The 23266-nt window shown below is 39.0% G+C and overlaps 1 protein-coding gene across 1 annotated transcript in view; it reads left to right on the top strand.

Moving 5' to 3' along the window:
• CDC5L (cell division cycle 5 like) overlaps positions 1-21910 on the top strand; it is a 52490-nt gene extending 30580 nt beyond the window's left edge. Inside the window, exons 11-16 of the mRNA XM_002714454.5 lie at positions 2018-2182; positions 3341-3421; positions 4697-4939; positions 8003-8200; positions 20595-20807; positions 21476-21910. Coding sequence (XP_002714500.1) covers positions 2018-2182; positions 3341-3421; positions 4697-4939; positions 8003-8200; positions 20595-20807; positions 21476-21580 — 1005 coding nt within the window. The 3' untranslated portion in view covers positions 21581-21910. The remainder of the gene's footprint in view (positions 1-2017; positions 2183-3340; positions 3422-4696; positions 4940-8002; positions 8201-20594; positions 20808-21475) is intronic.
• The last annotated feature ends 1356 nt before the right edge of the window (positions 21911-23266 follow it).

Genomic DNA, 23266 nt, shown 5'->3' with positions numbered 1-23266 from the left:
ATGAAGCTCTTGGCTCCTGGCTTCAGCCTGGCCAAGCCTTGGCCATTGCAGCCATCTAGGAAGTGAACCAGTGGATGGAAGATCTCTCTATGTCTCTCTTTCTCTTTCTGTAACTCCTACAAATAAATGAATAAATCGTCAAAAAAAATTTCTTCAAGTGAAAATTCTAAATTTTTTTTTCCTGTCTCTGCAGAGGTCATTTCCAAACCTTCTGTTAGAATATTCCTGAGGTGTTTTCATTGATCACAAATCAGAGTTTATTGTTTTCATTTTTAAATTTGAAAGGCAGATAGAGCATGATCACTCCCATCTGCTGGTTCATCACCCAAGTGCTTTGTGAAGGCAGGGAGCTGGGAACTCAGTCTAGGTCTCCCATGTACATGGCAGGAGACTAATTACATGAGCCATCACTGCTGCCTTCCAGGGTCCACATTAGCAGGAAGCTGGAATTAGGAGTAGGGTCTAGGAATCAGACCCTTGTGCTCAGGAGCAGGATGTAGGCATCCTTACTGGTTTTGTAACCGCTAGACCATATAGCTGCCCCACAGGTTAAACTTGATTGTGCTTAATGTAAAGAGTAAAGGCACATAGAAAATAAACAGAATTCTTGTCTCAGCTCTGAAGTTGAGTATAATTTTTCTAGAATTAATATTAGGCTTTTTTATTTTTTAAAGAGTCTTATATTAGTTGAATACTTTTTTTTTTTTTTTTTTTTTTTTTTTTTTGATTGTGAGATACACCATTTTTATTTAAAAAGTTTCATTTGTTAAATGAAATTGTTCCTAAGACAATTTCAAAGCAGTCTCCATAATTCATAAATTATCCACCTTTGTGAATAAATTACATATGTATTTAATTTGAAAGAAAAATATAAAATTCATTTAGATATGTAAGTTCTGGTATATTTGGGAAAAAATGTCATTTCTTGAGATCTTTTGTCAGTTAATCTCTGTATCATATTTTGTGTATTAGGTGCTTAGGAATACATGTTGCTTGACCATGTATGATAAAATAGAGCAGTAGCTGAAATGTAATTTCCACTAAAGAAAATAAGCTTTAGCTTATCAATGTATACTTTAGAGAAAATTTACCAAGAAATAATTATTAAATGTTTAAAGGAAAACAGAAGAAATTGAACACAAGCTGGAAAGTGGTTAATTTCAGACTCCTAAACTGGCGTTTTATTCAGCTTTTTTAGCAGCATCTTTGTGTGTGAATGAAATCTAAGAACTATAATATATAAAAGGTTAAATAATATTTGTGTAAACCTTTATAATTTATTACCATATAATAGTGTTTTATTATAATTTTGTAATTTTATAGTAAATTCTAACCTAAAACATGCAAATTTTTTTGAGAGGCAAAGAAAAACAGAGGGCTTCCATCTGCCAGTTCACTCTCCAAATGCCTGCAACAGCTGGGTCTAGGCCAGGACCAGAGCCAGGGTCTGAGAATGCAATCAGATGTCCCATGTAGGTGGCGGGAGCCCAGCCAGGTGAACCCTCACAGCTGCGTCTCAGGGTCTGCATTGGCAGGAAGCTGGAGTCAGGGCTGAAGCTAGGAATAAAACCCAGGCACTCTGATGTGGGACATGGGTGTCTTTACTGCTAGGCTGAATGATGGCTTGCAAAATGGAAATATGATACCCCAGAGTAAGACTGTGCTGAAGAACACATTTAAATTGGTGTTTATAGATTTAGTAAGTCTTTTTTTTTTTTTTTTTTTTTTGCCTCTTGTTTTGTATTTATTTATTTATTTATTTTTTTTTTTTACTTTTATTTAATGAATATACGTTTCCAAAGTACGAATAATGGATTACTATGGCTTCCCCCCCATACCGTCCCTCCCACCCACAACCCTCCCCTTTCCCACTCCCTCTCCCCTTCCATTCACATCAAGATTCATTTTCGATTATCTTAATATACAGAAGATCAGCTTAGTATACATTAAGTAAGGCTTTCAACAGTTTGCTCCCTTAACATATATGAATTTATAAGAACCAATATTTTTTCTACAGGAAAGAGAATCTCGTGAACATCTCCGTTTAGGGTTGTTGGGCCTTCCTGCCCCTAAGAATGATTTTGAAATTGTTCTACCAGAAAATGCTGAGAAGGAGCTGGAAGAGCGTGAAGTAGACGAGACTTACATTGAAGATGCTGCTGATGTGGATGCTCGAAAGCAGGTGGGTGACTGCTGGAAAGAAGTGTCACTTTGGTTGAGGGTCTTAGCAGGCCTAGCTAGTGAAGGACATGACAGGTTTTTCAACATTTAAAAAGAATCTCAAAAGTCAGTGACTTACATCATTAATAATATATTGCCACACCCTCCTGATGGGCATTCTTAAAATGTACATATATGTGGAGATGTAAATACTCCATCAAATTAAGTCTGCTTCTGTAACATACAGTCTTGTAGACTTTGCTTCAGTCTAGTGAAGAGAGATGTTCTTGGTCAATCTTAAAAACAAAGTACATCTTGGGTTGAGTAAATAATTTTCAACCAATGTAAATTAATAAAAAATACATTTAAAATTTTAGAGTATGACAGAATAATATTAGTAGTACCTTGTACTGATATATATCTTAGAGTTCATTTCTTCTTCATTTACATGTAACATCCCAATGATGTAAATTGGAGAGATATTGGCTCCTCTTTAGACATTAGGAAACATTATCAAATGAATGAATTTTGCCAGGTCTTGAAGCTGCTAAGTGGTGACTCCTGAGCTACAACTAAGATTATGGGACCCCTTTCAGAAAATCAAGCTGTAGTCTACTTCAGGGTGGCTTTAGGGAGCTTTAATCTCAGGGCATTGGAATGAGAACTATCATTGAAAATCACTTTTGGAGGAGAATCATAATTACGCTTTTTGGTGAGAGACAGAGGATACTTTTTCTGTTTAGTTTTTTGAGCTACCGTGAGTTACATTTACTTTCTCTGAAATGGTGTGAAATTTTAATATGTTACCACATTCATAATTTAAGGATCAGGAAACATTGTCTAGCCTTTTGAATTAAAAGTCAGGAGCTATGAGATGAAAGAGAAAAGTTGTTTGAGGGAATCTCTTAAGTTTAGGATTCCTACTCAGATAAGATTATTTATCTGATGAATGCAGCCATGTAGATTTGGAGAATGCTCTATGAGACATTGAACTTTCTTAGTTTTTATGAGAATCAGTAATTTCTGTTGCCTTACCATTATCTTCCTATAAACTTACATAGATTTCTACAGCTTTAGCTCTTGAACATACCTGATCCTACAGGCCAAAGTGTCTTCAGCTTTATTGAGAAGTGTCAACTATTGTATAGCAGCAATAATGGACATAAAAATCATTTTTTAGGCCATACGAGATGCAGAACGTGTAAAGGAAATGAAACGAATGCACAAAGCTGTCCAGAAAGATCTGCCAAGACCATCAGAAGTAAGTGTTAGGATTTCTGGTTTAGGAAGTTTTAAATTTCTTTTATATGGTTGATATTTTTATATCATCCATAAAGACTATAAAACAGAATTTCAGCTGGCGCCATGGCTCACTAGGCTAATCCTCTGCCTTGCGGTGCCAGCACACCGGGTTCTAGTCCCGGTTGGGGCGCCAGATTCTGTCCCGGTTGCCCCTTTTCCAGGCCAGCTCTCTGCTGTGGCCAGGGAGTGCAGTAGAGGATGGCCCAAGTGCTTGGGCCCTGCACCCCATGGGAGACCAGGATAGGTACCTGGCTCCTGCCTTCGGATCAGCGCGGTGCGCCGGCCACAGCGGCAAAGGAAGACCTTTCTCTCTGTCTCTCTCTCTCTCACTGTTCACTCTGCCTGTCAAAAAACAAACAAGCAAACAAACAAAAAACCAAAACAGAATTTCATCTACTCTCTGGAATATAGTAAAGTAATTCTCAAATCCAGTCTCCAAAATGTTGCACTGGGGGTGGGAATATGGGAGCATTTAGCCTAGTGGTTCAGATGCCTCTGTCCTCTCTTGGAGTATCAGGGTTTGATAGCTAATACAGATCTTGGAGGGCAGTGATGATTTAAGCCATTCGGTTTCAGCCACTCATGAAATGCACCCACATGGAAGACCTGGCTTTGTCCTAGCTCACTCCTAGCTATCATATGCATTTGGGGGATGAACCATAAGCTGGGGGTACAGTGGAATTGTCTCTCTGTGTCCCCCGTTCTCCCTCCACTTCCTGTCTATCTCAAACACATTTTAAGAAGGTAAAGAAATTAAAATGTTGCACTGTTACCAGAATTTTTTTTTAAAAAGATTTATTTATTTGAAAGGCAGAGTTGCAGAGAGAGAGAGATCTTCTACCCACTGATTCGCTTCCTAAACGGCAGCAATGGCCAGTGCTAGGCTAGGCCAAAGCCAGGAGCCAGGAGCTTCTTCTGGGTCTCCCACATGGATGTAGGAGCCCAAGGACTTGGGTCATCCTCCACTACCTTCTCAGGCACATCAGCAGGGAGCTGGATTGGAAGTGGAGCAGTTGGGGCTTGAACTGGCACCCTTATGGGATGTAGGCATTGCAGGTGATGGCTTAACCTGTTACACTACAGTGCCGGCCCCACCGGTAAGAATTTTGAAGGAAAAAAAAATCATTTTTGAAAATGTAAAACTGCTATTTTATTCATGTTGTAAAACAAACAGGCAGTAACAATAGTTTTTGGAGTGATGTGTTTGATAATTGTACTTGCTTTAAAATTTTAGGTAAATGAAACTATTCTAAGACCCTTAAATGTAGAACCACCTCTGACAGACTTACAGAAAAGTGAAGAGCTAATCAAAAAGGAAATGATCACAATGCTTCATTACGATCTTCTCCATCACCCTTATGAGCCATCTGGAAATAAGAAAGGCAAAACTGTGGGATTTGGTACTAATAATTCAGAGCACATTACCTATCTAGAACATAACCCTTATGAAAAGTTCTCCAAAGAAGAGCTGAAAAAGGTATGTGGAACAGGAATATTTCTTCCATGACATGACATTTAAGCATCTGTTTAGATGCTGTGTGTCATGGACAGAGGTGAATGTATTTTGCCACACTGTGTATTCATAAACAACTGAAGCATATGACCATAGGAGATGAATGCTCACATTAAGTGTTAGGAAAGGAACACGCTGTAAGTACCTCTCTCCCTCATGCTTAGGAATAAGTGTTTATCAGGTAAACACTGGCCTTCTTGGCAAGGTGTTATTGTTTCATGAGTGTTTGGCTTGATTGATAATTGAAGGGCAGTAATATACAGGTGCTCCTCAACCTGTGATGGGGTTATGTCCTGATTAACTCATTGTAGTTTGGAAATAACATAAATCAAAATTGCATTTACCACACCTCAGCTACTGAACTCCTAGCTTAGCAACATGGTACACTATAGAAGTGTTAGTTATTTAGCCAGTGATCATATGACTGACTGGGTGCTACGGCTTGCTGCTGTTGCTTGGCAATGTGAGAAGAATATATTGCATATCTTTAGTCCAGGAAAAGATCAAAGTTCAAAATATGAAGTAGAATATCGATTTGATGCCTGCTTTTTTGCACTGTTGTAAAGCCAAAAAGTCAAACCATCACAAAGAAGGACTATCTGTATTAAAAGTATTTGCAGATTAAACCTTTCACTTATTCAAAGAAAGGAATTACTTTTGCTGAATTTATTCCCCTGACGTGATTTCTCCCTATTCTTTTGGATGAGGAAATGAAAGATTCCTTGTGTAGGGTTTGTGTTTCTTCTCCATATGCATTTTATACTCTTTGTGCTCTGACAGCAGACAGCTATGATTATGTGCTAGAAATCCACAGTGGTGTAAGAAAATACAGTTGGTTTCATAGTTGGATGCTGTGGTTTGAATGTCCCCTCCAAAACTCCTGTTGAAATGTAATTGCCATTGTAACAGAATTAAGAGGTGAAACCTTTAGGAAGTGATTGAATGAGGGGGCTTTGCCCTCACGCATGGATTAATGTTGTCATCTTGGCAGTGAGTTACCTGTGAGTGGCTTTGTTATAAAAGCAAACTCTGTCATGCCCACTCACACACTGTGATGTCCTCCCTGTGTTAGAGGACAGCAGAAAAGCCCTTCTTAAATGCACACCCTTGATCTTGAACTTCCTGACATGAAAGCCTTTTTGCCTTCAGCCTTCACCCTGAGAGGCACTGTCGGACCCATTGGTTTTTTAATGGGCTGCTGCATACTTGGGAGAAAACAAGACCTTTTCTCCATTCTTTTCTCCAGTACGTTTCCTCTCTGTCCCTCTGTTTCTCACCCTTCATTTTCCCTATTGCCTAAGCAATGCATCTGTATTACAGGATTTTTAGATAAGGAGGGTTTCTGTTTATATTCCAACAACTTGCTCCTGATTTTTAAGGAGCTTTGAGTTATTCTTTTTCAGTATTGCAGCAGGAAAGCTGACATCTGTTAAGTTTCTGCTTTTTGGCAAACACCTTTAATCCTTGAATTGGGGTGGTATATATCAGGCTGCAGAATTAACACCTCTTTTTAAACTGAAAATATGAGGAGCAAAGGAATTTAGAAAATAAATTTTCCTAAATTTACTGTACATGCAGAAATCTGAAATGAAGATCACATTCATTGTTGCTTTTCGAGGTTCTATGGGGGTAAATTGTACTGTAACTTTTGAAAATATTTGCAATACTGCTGTAGGATTATTTGAAACCAAGTACTTTAAATGTTCTCCTATATTTTGTATATCTATTTATATATCTTTTCCTATTATAAGAAAATTGGGGGTAGCTGTTCATTTAGCAGATTCCTTATGGACAGTTGAAAGATAAGCTAGCTATGCTTTCCTAGACTATAAGAGCTTTTACTATGACAGTTTCAGAGTGAAATCCATTTCTCTTTTAATAGCTGTCAGATTTTCATTAAGTACATTAGAATTGGTTTGTTTCTGTTATTTCCCTTTTAAGAGGCATTGCTTGAATATATCCTTTCATTCTCTTTTCTATTCTTGATTCCAACATAAAAATTTTTTTTTGGTTTGCTGATCATCTGTATTGTTTTCTGCATTTTGTTAATTTTTTTCTTCCAGTTTTGCTAGAAAGATTGAAAGCCTTCCATAGGGCACAGAAGGTGGTTGCCAGTTTTTCATAATCCATGAGGTGAAGGGCTTCTAGAAAGAAATTCTGTGTGTCTCTTGTTGAGCTAGGCTCTCTCTGTAATTTATTCACTTAATCCTAATAAAAAACATGTCAGGCAAGTATTAGGCCCATTCATTTTACAGATGAGAAACAGCTCACAGAAATGAAACAAATTCAGTTAGCTACTTGAAGGTAAAGTTGTGATTTTAACCCAGGCCTATCCTACTCTTCCTGTTGTTCTGCCATCTTTAACTCTTTATTTAGTAATGAACTAAAGGTGATTTGTGATCCATATTTGTGTCTTCAGTCTCATTCTCTGACCATGTCAGAGACATTCCTGAAGAATGAGGAAGAGGCACATGTCAGAAGGCTGCCTGGTTTCCCTTCACGTCCTGAGTATTAGGTGGATTGTTAGAGTGGAAGGTGCACAGCCAAGCTTTGCTACCATCTGGCTTAGATCCTGTCTTGCCTGCTTACTAGCCGTGTAGTCTTGAACAAACTGCTTAATTTCATCAGCTTTAAAATGATGTTAATATTGGCTTCTTGTAAAATGGTTGTGATCTTTGGAGATAATGTAGGTAAAACTTTTAATCCAGTTCCTGGCATATAGTAGATACTTAGTAACTGCGCTGACAATGATAGTATGCATATAGGATGCTTATACTATCGGGAAGATCTGGATGTTTGACCTTATAAGATCAATCTACATGTACTTATGTAAGCTTCTTGATTCATTTTCCTTATATATGGCCCCTGCCTTCCAAAAATCAACCAACCCACCAACCCCCCCCCCCCCCACACTTTTTGACTTTGCTCCAAAAAAGGAGGAAGAACAAAAACTAGCTTTTTCAAGTTCTCTGGTGATGGCAGGTATTAGTAATACTTAACACTTACTGAAATCATTATTGTAAACAGGCCCAGGACGTTCTGGTGCAGGAGATGGAAGTGGTGAAACAAGGGATGAGCCATGGAGAACTCTCAAGTGAAGCTTATAACCAGGTGTGGGAAGAATGCTACAGTCAAGTTTTGTATCTTCCTGGGCAGAGCCGCTACACACGGGCCAATCTAGCTAGCAAGAAGGACAGAATTGAATCACTTGAAAAGAGGCTCGAGGTTAGTATCCTTTTAAAATTCCAGTTTAAATGAACCTTGATTGAAATTATGAACGAAATAATGCCACTGATGACAAAAATCGACCTGAGGTGCTGACTGCCTTTGCGGTTTTAGAAGAAAACTTCACCGGGGTTTATTTGATCTTTGTTTATTGGTTTTTCGTGCTTGCTGGCCTTGGTGTCTAATGGTGCACACTTACCAGAGGTCGGCTGGAACCTTTCAGCTGGTGAGCCAGGAGCCAGACATTCAGAAGAGTGTAGATCAATCATGGAAGAGTTGGTCTTCTCTAATGAGAAATCAAGTAATTTTCTCTTTATACCCAAGAAAGCACACTTATAAAATTTTGATGCCTTACTGTTCATCCTGATTCTTAAGTTCGAATTGGAGAGGGCTGAGCTGCATTACCTAAACAATGGCTTCCATGATTTCTTGTGTCTCTGAAAACGCAGACATATACAAGATGCAGTCTCATGGTATGTGGCTTCTTTATGTAGTGTGCATGTCTTGAATTCCAGGATCTGTGTAGGCATTTTGCCAATGGCATGTGAATCATGGTTCACAGACCACCAGACTGCTTTGTGGATTCTTAATGGTGATTTTCAGGGAAGTTTCTGAGACCAGTAGGGGATGGGAAGAAGGACTTCAGGCCATTGTATGCAGAAAATAGTCTCAGTTTCCTGTTTTATATTATTACCAGTTTCTCTACAGAAGGCAGGTTTGAAAGTATTTTTATTTAATTTAAGAGTTAAAACTAGAAATAGTGAAATCTCTTGAGGTGGTTAGGGAAATGAGCAGAAGAAAGCAGTATTTTTTTTAACTTTATTAGGAGAGATCTTCAATTTGCTTGTTCACTCCCCAAACATCCACAACTGCTGGGGCTGGGACAGGCCGAATCCAGGAGCCCGGAACTCCATCTGGGTCTCCCATGTGGGTGGCAGGAACCCATGTTCTCGGGTCGTATCTGCTACCTTCTAGGTGCATTAGCAGGAAACTAGATCGGAAGTGGAGGTGGGACTCAGTCCCAGGCACTTTGATTAGGGGATGTTGATGTTCCAAGCCAGTGCTTAACCTACTGCACCATAATCTCTGCCCCAGTAGTATCTCTTAGTTTGAAAGTTATTCTCAGTCTCAGTTTAACCTTTAAGGCCTTGAACCTCTTTTTTTTTTTTCCCTCCAGTTAGTGGGAAATTGATGTTTCTGAAGTAATTTTCATCTTGGGGAAAATTTTAGCGTTTCTGTGCTGCCATTTACTCTGGTTGTGTAGTCTGCTTCCAGCAGGGTGTGCTGTTGCTCTGTGTTTTGGTTCAGAGTTAAAGTCAGGGAAAGTAGAACATCAGTGGTTAAACTGTAAGTTATGTTTTCTGTTGTGTAGGCTCTATTTCTTATAAATGGTAGTTAGCAGTGTAATTCTGATCTAAGGTCAGCAGCATAATTGATTGGAAAGCCGTTTGGAAAGCTTCCTTGTAACATTTAAATACAAATACTTAGGTCTACTTAAGTTTGAAAATCTTCTCGTTTGAGGTGGGTAAACTCTGCCCCAAATGGCAAGGATGTTTTGTGCTGTTTAAAATTTAAAGAAAAATTTTTCCTTAAATCTCATTTACTTTGTTGGGGTACTAACTTTCATGACAGCAAATAAATGTGTCACAAAGTGAGTGGTGCCATAAAGTACAGTAATTTTTATTTCTGTGTTGAATTGGTCTTGTGAGTTTTTAAGGGAAAAATACAGAAAGGCCCACTGCTGTTCTTTTGGAGATTTATTTGGGTCGTTTATGAGCAACCATTAAAAACATGTGGTTCTCTTTGTTCAGTTCAGTACCAGGAACTGAAATCTTCCGTTGAACTATTTTTGTTGAAGGATTGGTGATTTTGGAAAAATATTCATAAAATGGTTTGAAGTAATTTTTCTCTTCTTCACTCCTGGATATCTTTGTTGTTACCCGACTAGTTACTTTTAAAGAATATTTAATCAAATTCTCTAATTTAGTAAAATATCCTTATTTCAAATGGAAGTTCACTGAATCTTTAAAAAGAAGAAAAGCGACCCAAAGACCCAAACAAACAAATCCCCATATTATTTGTATCCATCCCTAATTCAGAACTAGGTTTCTCATAGCTTTTGAAGGCACAGTTTTACTGGTTTGAAATACATAAATATTTTATTTCAATTGTGGTAATTCTTTCATCATTTCAGTTGATTGCTAAATTATAAACATTATTCAAAGTTTGTTGTGGGGAAGGAACTACAGTTATATTGTATAAACGAAGCACTATCCTGAAATTACCCTTTCCACTCCTCGGCGTGGGGAGATGGCCGTTCTGTGCAAGCACAGTACGCTGTGGCTGCATGAACTGTAGAACAGTGAATCTAAATTATGGCCCTATCACAGCCTATCAAGCAAGATGAGATCCAGCTTTGTCGTGGCTGGTGTGTCCTAAATGGATTAAAAAAATAGGCCCTGAGATTTATATTAGAGCTAATCTTGGAGCTATTACTCATGATTAATATTTGAAACTTTAGCACATAACTGAAAATCCTTAAGATACTCATTTAAAACTAATAGAACCATCTCGGATTTTGTATAGAATGTGGTAGGGGCTACATGTGTGCAAGCAATCTGTTAAGTAAATAAAATCAGAGCGTAGTTACAGATCAGAAGTAAGTGGAAAAGACTTAAGAATTGTAACCAGGCTCTGTGTGTTTTATTCTGCCTTGGGAGCAAAATTAACTTTAGAACTGTTGTGTGTGAAATACAGGCAGCAACAGCAAATAGAGAAATGACAACTGCGAGGAGAAAGAAAAGTTGTGAAAACAGCACACTGAAGATGTCGCACCATGGTGGCAGGAAGGCCTGTGTGCTTTAATAGCTTCTGAGGGCATTGCAGGCATATGTTAGGAGAGTAGAATGATTGCTATTTAGTAATGAAACCCCAAATTAATAAGATAAACTTACTTTCTTTTCATTTTTATGTTTTCCTTTAAAAGGGAGGGCTTAGGGGCCAGCGTTGTAGCACAGCCAATAAAAAAAGGAGGGATGATTGTAACTCACTGTGGGAAATTTTTCATCAAATGCTTAAAAATAAAAGAGCTTCACTGTTACTTATTTGCGTATGCAGTGAACATTACTGACTATCTGCTGTGGACGGACGCTCACTGTGTTTGGCCTGGGGAACAGAGCCGGCACTGAGGCAGGTGAATTCTGTGTCACTTATCTGCTAGATGCTTACTGTGGAGGAGAACCTCATTTTCTGATGATGCCAGATAAATGAGTCATTACTGTATTTGGGAAGTGCAAATAGAATTTGAAGTACTCTAATTTGTTTCCACTTTAAGTGGAACTAGGAAATCATCTGAAGACATAATTATTTTGAGTGAAATAATTTCCAGTAGGTACAAAAGTGAAATGAGAAGTGAATTTAGGCCTGCCATTAAACTTAATAGTACTTGAAATAGTATCTAAACTGCTGTGTTGAGGAAGTTTGGCTGGAAAGTAGATTTTGTCATGTTAGCTATAAAAACGAAAAGGCTTTCCTTAGAGGTAGAAACTAGTTCCAGAAGTAATACTTCTCCCTCTGTTTTATTGGCACGGTCTTTATAGTCAAGAAATATTATGTAACATTGACTTCTTGGCAATAAAGTAATTTAAAAGATATAGATAACACAAAATCTTTCTTAGTATATTTGGAGAGCTCTTAGGAGGACCCCAACTTTACTGAAATTATATTTCAACAAAATTGATCTGTATAAAGGATCCTATTTTTTCAGTGATTTTTATTATAAAGTCAGATATTTTTATATAGGAAAAAATTTCCTTAATACTTTTAAGGAGTGAAAATTTAAGTCAAGGATTGAGGTAGTAGACAGTCCTGGGTAGAGGGGTGTGTTTTGTAGTGTCAGTGGGTTTATACTATGTTGTCTCATGTGAAGGTGGTGGTGAATGGTGCCGTGGAGGATGGAAGGTGTTGACAGGCCTTGGGGATAATCTTGTTCCTAAATTCTGCTCTCTGCTGTGATCCTTAAAGACAGTGATGGGTTTCTTAGTTGCCGCTAGCTACTAAGCAATACTAGGGATCTGCTTAGTCCAACTACATTTTCTCTGTTAGCCTTAGCCTAGAGTTTGTTTCTTATGGTTTGTGTTTCATTCCCTAACACATGTAGCTGTCAGGGGTCTTCCTCCAGGTGCTTTGAATGAGTGAAATGAGAAGTGTTATTGTCCTTGGAAAGATTTTTACTAAGATGTGTCTCACTGCTTGGCTTGCTTATTATAAGCAAAACTAATTTTTTTAAAGATTTATTTATTTGAGAGAGAGAATTACAGACAGAGGGAGAGACAGAGAGAAAGGTCTTCAGCCGCTGGTTTGCTCCCCAAATGGCTGCAACAGCTGGAGCTGGGCTGACCTGAGCAGGAGCCAGGAGCCTCCTGCAGGTCTCTCACTCGGGTGCAGGGACATCTTCTACTGCTTTCCCAGGCCGTGGCAGAGCGCTGGATTGGAAGAGGAGCAGCTGGTACTACAATTGGCTCCCATATGGGATGCCGGCACTGCAGGCAGAAGCTTAGCCCACAGCTCCAGCCCCAAGATTAAGTATTTTTTTAAAATTTGTTTATTTATTTATTTGAAAGGCAGAGTTAGAGAGAAGGAGAGACAGAGAGAGAGCTCTTCATCCGCTGGTTCGCTCCCCCAAATGGCCAAAACAGCCAGGGCTGAGTCACAAGCCAGGAGCGTCTTTCAGGTCTCCTATGTGGGTAGGAGGGGCCCAAGCATTTGGGTCATTTTCCAGTGCTTTCCCAGGTGCATCAGCAGGGAGCTGGATCGGAAGCCAAACAGCTGGGACTTGAATTGAATCGGTACCCATATGGGATACCAGCACTGCAGGTGGCAGCTTAACAGTGTGGATCTTGTGACTAACTCTTCAAGGCTGACAGTAACCATTTGCTTGGCTCTGGATTCCATCAGTGTAGAGAGGGTTCACTGATAAAGCTTAATGCTAGTGAGTAGTGTAGATTGCAGGAGACTCCTTCATGGGCTCTTGTTTGCAAATGCTTTGGTGGTTAAACCACATCTTTACTATTAGAGGATCAAATTACTGTATGATGGACTAGGAAGTGGAGCTGCCATTGGCTTATTTATTTTGGGTATCGTTAAACCTGTTTTTCCAGTGGTATAAGGTTATATCCTGGGCCCCCAAGTAAGGGATGCGCTTAATGTCTGCCAACCTCACAGTAACAGACTTTAACTAAAGACAGTACTGGAGACCCCAGGATAATGTGTTTATTTTGGAATTACTTAAGCTTAGTAACCTTAACAAACTTACTGAGCTTGAAAGTAACAATTACACTTTTATAAGTCCCATACAGCTCCCTGTTGTAATGACCCGAGGAAACACTTACGGTTCTACTGATTCATCTCCTGGGGACCATCAGTTTTCCATTGGTCTCTGGCCAGTCTTTTTTAGACAGTTTCTCTTCTGTGCATTACAGAAAAATAACATTTGTAGGAGTTTTTCTAAAAATAATACCTGTACTTTGTAGAGAATTTAAAAGTAATAGAAAAAATAAAGGAGAAATAAGCTGCCTCCCCAGACCCCCATCAGTGGTACACACAAGCACGCTGAAAGGCGGGCACGCACGCTCATGGGTCTTTGCTTTTTTGTACGTATGGATGAAGGGAGGAAGGTATTTAAAACCAAATTGGGATCCTTGTGTATTTAATAGAACAAGATTATAAATGTGATCGAAACAAAGAGAAAACTGATTACTTGCTCTCATTTAAAGTCGGTGGCTGTGGTTAGCTTTGATAGTCTCCAAGAACTAAATGCTAGTTATATTTTGCTCTAGTTATGGTAAATGGTAACTTTTTCTTATAAAAGTTTTTTGAGAGATATTTTTCTCTGGTTTTATAGCTTGTTAAGAATAAAAGAGTTAGAATTTTAATATATAAACTGGGAAAGGTACAGGGTTTTCTCAGGTGTCAAGTAAAGTTTTTGTACACGGTCACATGAAGATTAACATCTACATCGGAAAGAATGACGGGCAGGTCGTTTTGTTACCATCTTGTTCATGTGTGTCTGGAAGAATGTGTTTTTCTGGGAGCTGTCTGGTGGCATTGAGCCGTTCATTCCTACAGCTTGACTGTCCAGGCAGGTTTGCATCTTTCACAGAGGCATAGCAGACACTTGGTTTATTGGTGGTGGTATGTCTTAATGTGTTGGACTTTGAGGTGGGTACAGTGGAATAGCTTAGTAGTTGTGTGGCCTAGGACAAGTTACTTAACTTCTCTGGGTCTTAAATTTCCTTACCTATAAAATTTGGATGAATAGTAATTTGAAATTTGAGAATGTAAGATTAAATGTGATACTGTGTCACAAGAGAACAGCAAGTTATTTAGTCAGGGTTCTCGCTTGTGTGTCTTCAAGTCTGCATCACCATTAAGAGTTACCTAAATTGCATTAAGTTTGATTTGATACTGAAGTATCAGATCTAACTTCATCTTGAGAAACAGTGACTGTTTTTATATTCTTTGAATTTTGATGAATGTCAGAAATTTGAGATGTGGGTTGATTTTACGAGAAAGATTATGATAGTGAGGCTCAGATTTTGGTCATTGTAATTGGATTTTACATCATTGTGGATTTTAATTTAAAATTTCATGTATACATTTTGGTGTGCTGAGATGGTTTACATACTTGTACATCTTAATGTTTCCATTACATTTCATTAAATTGATGTTTTATGGTTTGGGATGTATGGTCTTAAGTTGTTACCAGAGTAATTTTTTAGAGTAGATGTTGAATTTGCATTTAAAAAATATTTTAGGAGGGCACATCAAGAAGTTCATGCAAAATGGGCCAGCACCACTGCTCAATAGGCTAATCCTCCACCTGCAGCGCTGGCACACCAGGTTCTAGTCCCTGTCGGGGCGCCGGATTCTGTCCCGGTTGCCCCTCTTCCAGGCCAGCTCTCTGCTGTGGCCAGGGAGTGCAGTGGAGGATGGCCCAAGTGCTTGGGCCCTGCACCCCATAGGAGACCAGGAGAAGCACCTGGCTCCTGGCTTCGGATCAGCGCGGTGCGCTGGTTGCAGCACGCTGGCTGCGGCGGCCATTGGAGGGTAAACCAACGGCAAAAGGAAGACTTTTCTCTGTCTCTCTCTCTCTCTCACTGTCCACTCTGCCTGTCCAAAAAAAAAAAAAAAGTTCATGCAAAATGGAATGGAAAGATGAGTTTATTTTGGTGCAAAAAGGTTTTTATAGAAGGGGTCTTCAACACATTCATGAAAAATGCTTATAGATTTCAGGTTTTTTGCACCAAATTATTTTTTTAAGATTTATTTTATTTATTTGAAAGGTAGAGTTACAGAGAGAGAGAGGGAGAGACAGAGAGAAAGGTCTTCCGTCCACTGGTTCACTCTCCAAATGGCCGCAACAGCTGGAGCTGGCTGATCCGAAGCCAGGAGCTTCCTCCAGGTCTTCTGCTCGGTGACAGGGGGGCCCAAGCATTAGCAGGAAGCTGGATCCAAAGAGGAACATCCGGGACACAAACGCCCATATGGGATGCTGGCACCGCAGGCAAAGACTTAATCTACTGCTACATAGCACCAGACCCTAATTCCATTCTTAGGTGTACTTTTTGAAGTACCCTCATAGTACAGGAATTTTCAAACATGTCCCAAAATAGGCTAGCATAATGAAGCCTCATGTATGTTCACCCTGTTATGATACATATAAAGTCTTAGCCATTCTTGTTTAACATCTTGCCTTCTAGAGTTTAAAAGCAAATTCCAGATACTACATTATACATTTACATGTAGTTACATTTTCATTCATCTTCTGCTTTGAATTGAAATTTACTCATTTATATTGGAAAAGCCAGCTTACATTCTATTTAGTATTGGTCTACTTTTAACTCTTTTTTTTTTTGACAGGCAGAGTGGACAGTGAGAGAGACAGACAGAGAGATAGGTCTTCCTTTGCCGTTGGTTCACCCTCCAATGGCCGCTGGGGCCGGTGCACTGTGGCCGGCGCACCTGTTGATCCGAAGGCAGGAGCCAGGTGCTTCTCCTGGTCTCCCATGGGGTGCAGGGCCCAAGAACCTGGGCCATCCTCCACTGCCCTCCCGGGCCACAGCAGAGAGCTGGCCTGGAAGAGGGGCAACCGGGACAGAATCCGGCACCTGACCGGGACTGGAACCCGGTGTGCCGGCGCCTCAAGGCGGAGGATTAGCCTATTGAACCGCGGCGCCAGCCTACTTTTAACTCTTAATAGTACTAGTGAAATTGGTTTTATGTAAGATTACATGGGGGGCTTCCAAAATTCATGGAAACATGAATTAAAAGATCTGTTTATTTTGCTGTAAGATAATCTGAGAGTCATACATTCATTACTTTTCATAATACCCATTTTCCAAAACTTTTGAAGACCCCTTGTATTAGAAATCTTGTGTTGAGAAATACCTGTAACACAGTAGTGGCTTCTAACCTCCATCGTAACTATTTGCAAAGTTTATATTATGATCAGAACAATGTATTTAATCCTAGCATCACTGCCAACTTTTAAATGTTCTAAGAAAGTATATGGGGCCGGTGCTGTGGTACAGCGGGTTAAAGCCCTAACCTAAAGCGCCGGCATCCCATATAAGCGCCGGTTCTAGTTCCAGCTGCTCCTTTTCCAATCCAGCTCTCTGCTATGTCCTGGGAGGGCAGTCCTTGGGTCCCTGCACCCACATGGGAGACGTGGAAGAAGCTCCTGGCTCCTGGCTTCAGATTGGCACAACTCCAGCCATTGCGGCCATCTCGGGAGTGAACCAGTGGATGGAAGACCTCTCTGTCTCTACCTCTCTCTGTAACACTGTCTTTCAAATAAGTAAAATAAATCTTAAAAAAAAAAAAAGAAAAGAAAAGAAAGTGTATCCACAAGCAGATGTAAAGATAAGAAGAGCTTTTGGTAAGTAAGCTCTAAGATGTGGTGATTTGAAAAGTATTTTTTGGGTGAGTTTCTGTTAAATCAGCTAAAAGATGCAGTACAAGCTCTTTAAGCCAGTTTTGTTTTGTTCAAAATAAATTGTCTTTCAAGACAGCTGTTAATGCCTTTTTTTTTCCTAAGGACTTAAGAAACATGATTCTGATTAAATCAGAGCCTGAGTTGTCCTGATTGTTTGTCTTTTAAACAGTAAGATTTTATACTCTATTGAGCTTCAGTGCAAATGTAAGGTAACTAAGTGGAAGATTACTAAGCTAAAATTGAATACTGAAAACTGTCTTCCATTTCTTTACGTCTGATGACTAAGTGTATCTGGTAATTTGGCCAAATTAATTTTTTCTGTGCTTTATGTTTTTATAATTTATTTCCAAATTTCCTTAGGATCTTAGTACTCTATTTTTCTCTAATCTATAGACATACACACATATACACACATACATAGTTTTAAGATTTATTTATTTTTTTGTTTGAAAGGCAGAGTTAGAGAAGGGAGTGGGGGGGGGGGGGCGGGGAGAATCTGTTTTCCATCTTCTGGTTTACTCCCCAGAAGGTCACAGTGGCCAGGGATAGGCCAGGCTGGAGCCAGGAGCTTCTTCTGTGTCTTCCACATTGGTGCAAGGGCCCAAGCACTTGGGCTGTCTTCCACTGCTTTCCCAGGCACATTAGCAGAGAGCTGAAATGGAAGTGGAGCAGTCAGGGCTTGAACTGGCTCCATATGGGATGCCTGGCTTCACAAATAGAGGCTTAACATGATATGCCACAATGCTGGCCCCAGCACAATGTATTTAAACCAGAAAACTTTTTTTAAAGCTTGTACTGAATGAAGTAATATTACTGGCATTAAATGGAAACTAAAAACTTCCAAGTCTTAAAATCTTTGTTGGGGCCTGCACTATGGCTTTGCCCTTCAAATAAATAAATAAATAAATCTTAAAAAATTATATTTGTTGGTTTGGGAATAGTAAATGACTCAACTATATGAGGTGAGGCAATTCCCAGATACAGAGTATTCATAATAAATGTACCTCAGTGACTAATGAAAGTTTGTGAGCATAAGTATTAGGCTGTTCTGTCGAGCTGGAAATTATATATCCATGGAGTATAGTCAGTATACAGCTAATTGTAATATCTTAACCAATGAAAATGTTAATTTGCATGACAAAGTTTTAAAAAGCACTGTATGTATTAATTTGAAATTTACGCTTTTAAGGTTGTTTGAAAGTGTATTTGAACCCACATGTTATTGAAGTATCTCATGTGAATATTCTTAGAACCTACTGAATTATAGTGTAAGGAATTAGATGTAACTTGTTGGATTTAGATGTTTATTTCTTGATGGGACTGAAGACTGTAACTGGCAGTTGAGAGAACAGCTGATACCTATTAGAGAAAAATGGTTCTTTTATAAAAGACATTAACAGTTCTCATGGATTTATTCAGTTAAAATACAGAGAAATAAAAGCTTAACTTTTAGAAAACACTGAAGAAAGGAATGGTTTAAAGGAGCTTTATTCAAGTTAATGTTAGATCCATCTCACATTCATCCAACACGTGTACATGCAGTGCCACACCCACCTTCTCCCTAAGCTTATTTGACGTTGACTTCATAAACTAAGCTGGAGTTGGGTAAATGTGAAGTACTCCTCTTCCAGTAGAAGTACTGCACTTTACATTTTGAGGGACATCTTGTGTTTTGGCATTTATATATTCTAATCATAAAAAAGCATTGTATGTTTTTAAGTCAGATGTTATGCATTGAGGTAAGTGTTTCCAAGTTGTTATGCAAAGCTTTGTATTTTTGTTGTTTATATTGTTTCTAAACATTTACAAAATATCTTAGGTACAGTTTTCTTTTTCTTTCTTTCTTTTTTTTTTTTTAAGGTTTATTATGTGAAAGGCAGAGTTATAGAGAGAGGTAAAGGCAGAGAGAGATCATACATCTTCTGGTTCACTCCCCAAATGGCTACAATGGCCAGGGCTGGAGCAGGCCAAAGGCAGGAGCCTGGAGCTTCTTCCACATCTCGCACTTGGGTACAGCGGCCCAAAGTCTTGGGCCATCTTCCACTGCTTTTCCAGGCACATGAGCAGGGAGCTGGATCAGAAGTGGAGCAATGGAGTCTTGAACCGGTGTCCATATGGGATGCTGGTGCTGCCAGCGACAGCTTTACCTGCTGTGCCACAGTGCTGGCCCTGTAGGTACAGTTTTCATATCAATATTTTGCATTTGACAATGTTTTCTCTATGGCACCAGTTCTGCTTATGTAACTCTGCCCTCCCCATCTCCCACACACATTTACACCATCATACTATCTCCTTTACTGTAACATGCTCTTAGTTAGATTGTTTTGAATTAGAGTATCATTTGAGTATACATTATCCTGAAAGTACATAGTTTTGATTTCTTACAGAAGTCACTTGGTAAACGCAGTTTGGAAGAAAGAGAAAGGGGGTAGGGGAGGAAGGGAGGAACAGGTAGACACCAAGAAATCAGCACAGATTTAATCATTATTCCCAAGGCGTTGGCTTCGCAGTTGTTAAATGTTGTGCATAGAGCGCAAGCATTTGTAGTTCACTTTAAAATGTGAAGTTATTATGTTGTGGGGATGTATCTAGAAAAAAGTTATGATAATGGAGTTCCGTGTGGCACCTGTCTCATTCTCATCCCCATCTACCTGGGCCTTCTAAGCTGGGGCTTTCCCTGCCCACAAGCATCATTTGCATGCTCCAGCATTTTGTTGAAAGCTTTCTTCTGCTCATTGTCCCTCTTGTTCTTTTGTGTTCACACATTTGTTAATTCTTTCCCTAATTTTGGAGTGATTTGATAAGACAGCCAACGTGTGCTAAGTGTACATTTTTGATAGGAAAACTAATTTATCTTAATTTTATGGTATCTTTTCACTCCTAAAAATTAAAAAAAAAATTTGTTACCAGTTGTCATACTGATATTCTTTCCTTTATGGTTTTTATGCCAAATTTAGGATTATAAAAATCTAGTAAATTTATAGTTATGTTTTGATCCCAGCTATAGTATAGTAATTAGATGAAATATTATTCACTTATTAAAAAGTACCAGACATGTAATGCAGAAGTATGTTTTTTGAGTTGTGGATGATGAGGATGGGTTGCCAGCAGTACAAAATCAATGCAGATTTTCTTGTACTGTGGATTTCTACTCTGCTTTGAGAGCAAAATGATTGGCAAAGTTATCACAAATGGATTATAGATTTATAATCTAGGGGACTAACCTGTTAAACCTTCAGTTGAAGATTAATCCTTGATCTTAATTTTGTGTTGTTCTTGTTGAAATTCAAGGAGCTCTAAATGTATTTTTGCTTTCAGGCTCTAGGTGAAGCAGTGGTACCTTTAACCAGTTACTTAGTAGCTTTTTCATGTATGCTGATGGGATCTTCCCTGTCTCAGATAAACAGGGGTCACATGACCACAGAAGCCAAGAGAGCTGCAAAGATGGAAAAGAAGATGAAAATTTTGCTTGGGGGTTACCAGTCTCGTGCTATGGGGCTTATGAAACAGTTGAATGATTTATGGGACCAAATTGAGCAGGCACACTTGGAGTTACGCACTTTTGAAGAACTGAAGAAACATGAAGATTCTGCTATTCCTCGGAGACTAGAGGTAAGGATTTCCCTCAGAGCGTTGCTTACGATCCTTCTGATGTGCAGGCTTTCTGAAGCCGGTACTGTCAGGCTTTTTCCAGTGAAAGCCTAAAGCCTAAAGCCTAAAGACTAATCTAGAACGGCCAATGTGTAGAGGGATAGACCAGGCAAGTGGTGGGTGCAAAGGGTTTTCTGTTTGGTGTCTAGATAGACTGTGGAATGGAATAACTAACCCTTGTAATTTGTCTCCCTGAAACTTAATTTACATCCCTTTCGTATAGTTCTATGAGTGGAAAACCAAACTAGTGCCTTTGTTCTTTAGTTTAGGATTCTGGGGACATAGTCGTCCCAAAGCATCAAATTCCTTTGGCCAGATTTTGGTTTGGCTTTATCAGCCCCTGCCCCTGCTGGGTGGAGGGCGGTCAGGGCCTATTTAAGTGCATCTGTGGGAAATTGATAGGATAAGAATGGCTTGTTTGTTTGAGGTAGCAGCAGAGATTGTACAGTAAGATTGTAGTCAGATAACCAAATCAAAGAAGGACTGCAGTACTTATATCGAAAGTATCCTTTGTATTTGTTTCTCTTTGGGTAATATTACCTCTTAAGATGACAGAGTACCATAAGATGTTTTTAATTTCCAGTGTACTTACATATGAAATAATTATTCAATGTTTTTATCTCTTGAAGTGTCTAAAAGAAGATGTTCAGCGGCAACAAGAAAGAGAAAAGGAACTTCAGCATAGATATGCTGACCTGCTGCTGGAGAAAGAGACTTTAAAATCAAAATTCTGAAGTACAGTTTACCTTCTGCCACAGAATGAGTTAGTTGCTGGTTTTCATACTCGGCAAGACTGACACTGATGTTCATCTTCATTGACAAATGTACCCACCATCTGTAGTTTTGGGGCTTTTTATTTTAAATGATGCTGACCTTCCACATACTGTGTTAAAGACTTAACCCCTGCCAGGAGGGATAAGGATTTAAATTATTAAGATGATCATTCTTTACCAGTGTCACATTTGCAAATTTTTTTATTTTTATTTTGGCCTTTACCTTAAAAAGCCTGACTCTAAAGTGCTGCCTGTGAGTAAACTCTTGAATAAAAACAAAATATAAAAGACTGAGAATGTAGCCCTTTGTCTGATGTAATTAGCTACTTAGAGTGCCTGCAAACAAGCAGCTGGGTATTTTGTGTCATTTGTAATGAGCAGCTCTTGGCTACTCAAAATGGTGATCCAGTATCTCAAATCTTTCAGAGGTCATTTCTCTATACACTGACAGGATTCACTTTTTAATACCTCAGGTTTTTTTTTCTTTCCTTTTTTTTTTTCTTTTCACTTTTTGATTTAGGGATGGTCGCTTGTCTGTCAGCTACTTACACACTTAGAATTAGGATTTAAAAGATTTAATGTTTGTTGACCTGTTACTGTATTTTTTTTCACAAAAGCATTTATAAAGTTTGAATGAGACTGTTTATTAAGGTTCTGCATTAGCTTAGTGAGTCAGTCACATAAGTGTGGAATTTGGAATGAGTAGACGTAGGGCTCATATAGAATGATCTAGTACAGTATTAGTTGGTTACAAGCTCCATATAGGCTGTAGATGTGTTGGACTCACCAAAAAAGTTTATCCTGTTCAGAATATTAGGGACTAAAGGGAGGAAAGGAGAGGTTCATTCATTCATTCACCAACTACTTATTGAATATATATCCTGTGCCGGGGTCTTGGAGACAGAACTGTGAATAAGAACTCTTGGTTTCTGTTTTGTGGAACTTAGGCTTATTGAGAGTGACTTGTGTATTGGACACTTTAAGTGTTGGAGATGAGCAATTATTTAAGCAAACTTCTTGCTCTCGTGCTGGTGATTGGTGGGGGTGGATACTAAACGTGCAGGGTTTCAGATTCTGTTTCGGAAATTACAGTAGGGTGGTATGAGATCATGACTGGGTAGATTGGGTGGTCGAAGAGATCTCTTGAAGAGGTAGCATTTAAATCACGTGACTGATGTTTCAGAAAGAGCCATTCTTGTGAGAGTCAAGGAAAAGCCCATCAGGTAGGGTGATAGCTAACACAAAGCCTTTCCGCTGTGTTTGAGGAACAGAAGAGGATGGTGAGGCTGGAGTGTGAAGAATGGCCTGGTTGTATAGGGTTGCACATATAGGTTGTAACTGGGGGAAGAATTTGGATCTTGTTTTAAATCTGAGAGGGAGCTATGAGGACATTCTAAACAAAGGATATTAGCTTTGGTTTTGGAAACATCGCTGTGACCATATTGTGTGTTGTCTTACCAGGCCGCAGATAGGGAAGGCCGTGAATTTGGGAGCCTGATAGAGTAATCCAGGCAAACAATAATAGTGACTCAAACTCTTGTGCAGACAAAATGCTGATGATGGTGATAGATTTGAGATAATACCTCTAGTCTTATGAGACCAAAAATTGAAATTTTCCTATCTGATCACTTAATTCTAGCAATTTTT

Source organism: Oryctolagus cuniculus, chromosome 5 (assembly GCF_964237555.1).
Source record: "Oryctolagus cuniculus chromosome 5, mOryCun1.1, whole genome shotgun sequence".
Taxonomy (NCBI): domain Eukaryota; kingdom Metazoa; phylum Chordata; class Mammalia; order Lagomorpha; family Leporidae; genus Oryctolagus; species Oryctolagus cuniculus.
Note: the sequence above shows the minus strand (reverse complement) of the source record. Positions and strands in the feature narration are given on the sequence as shown.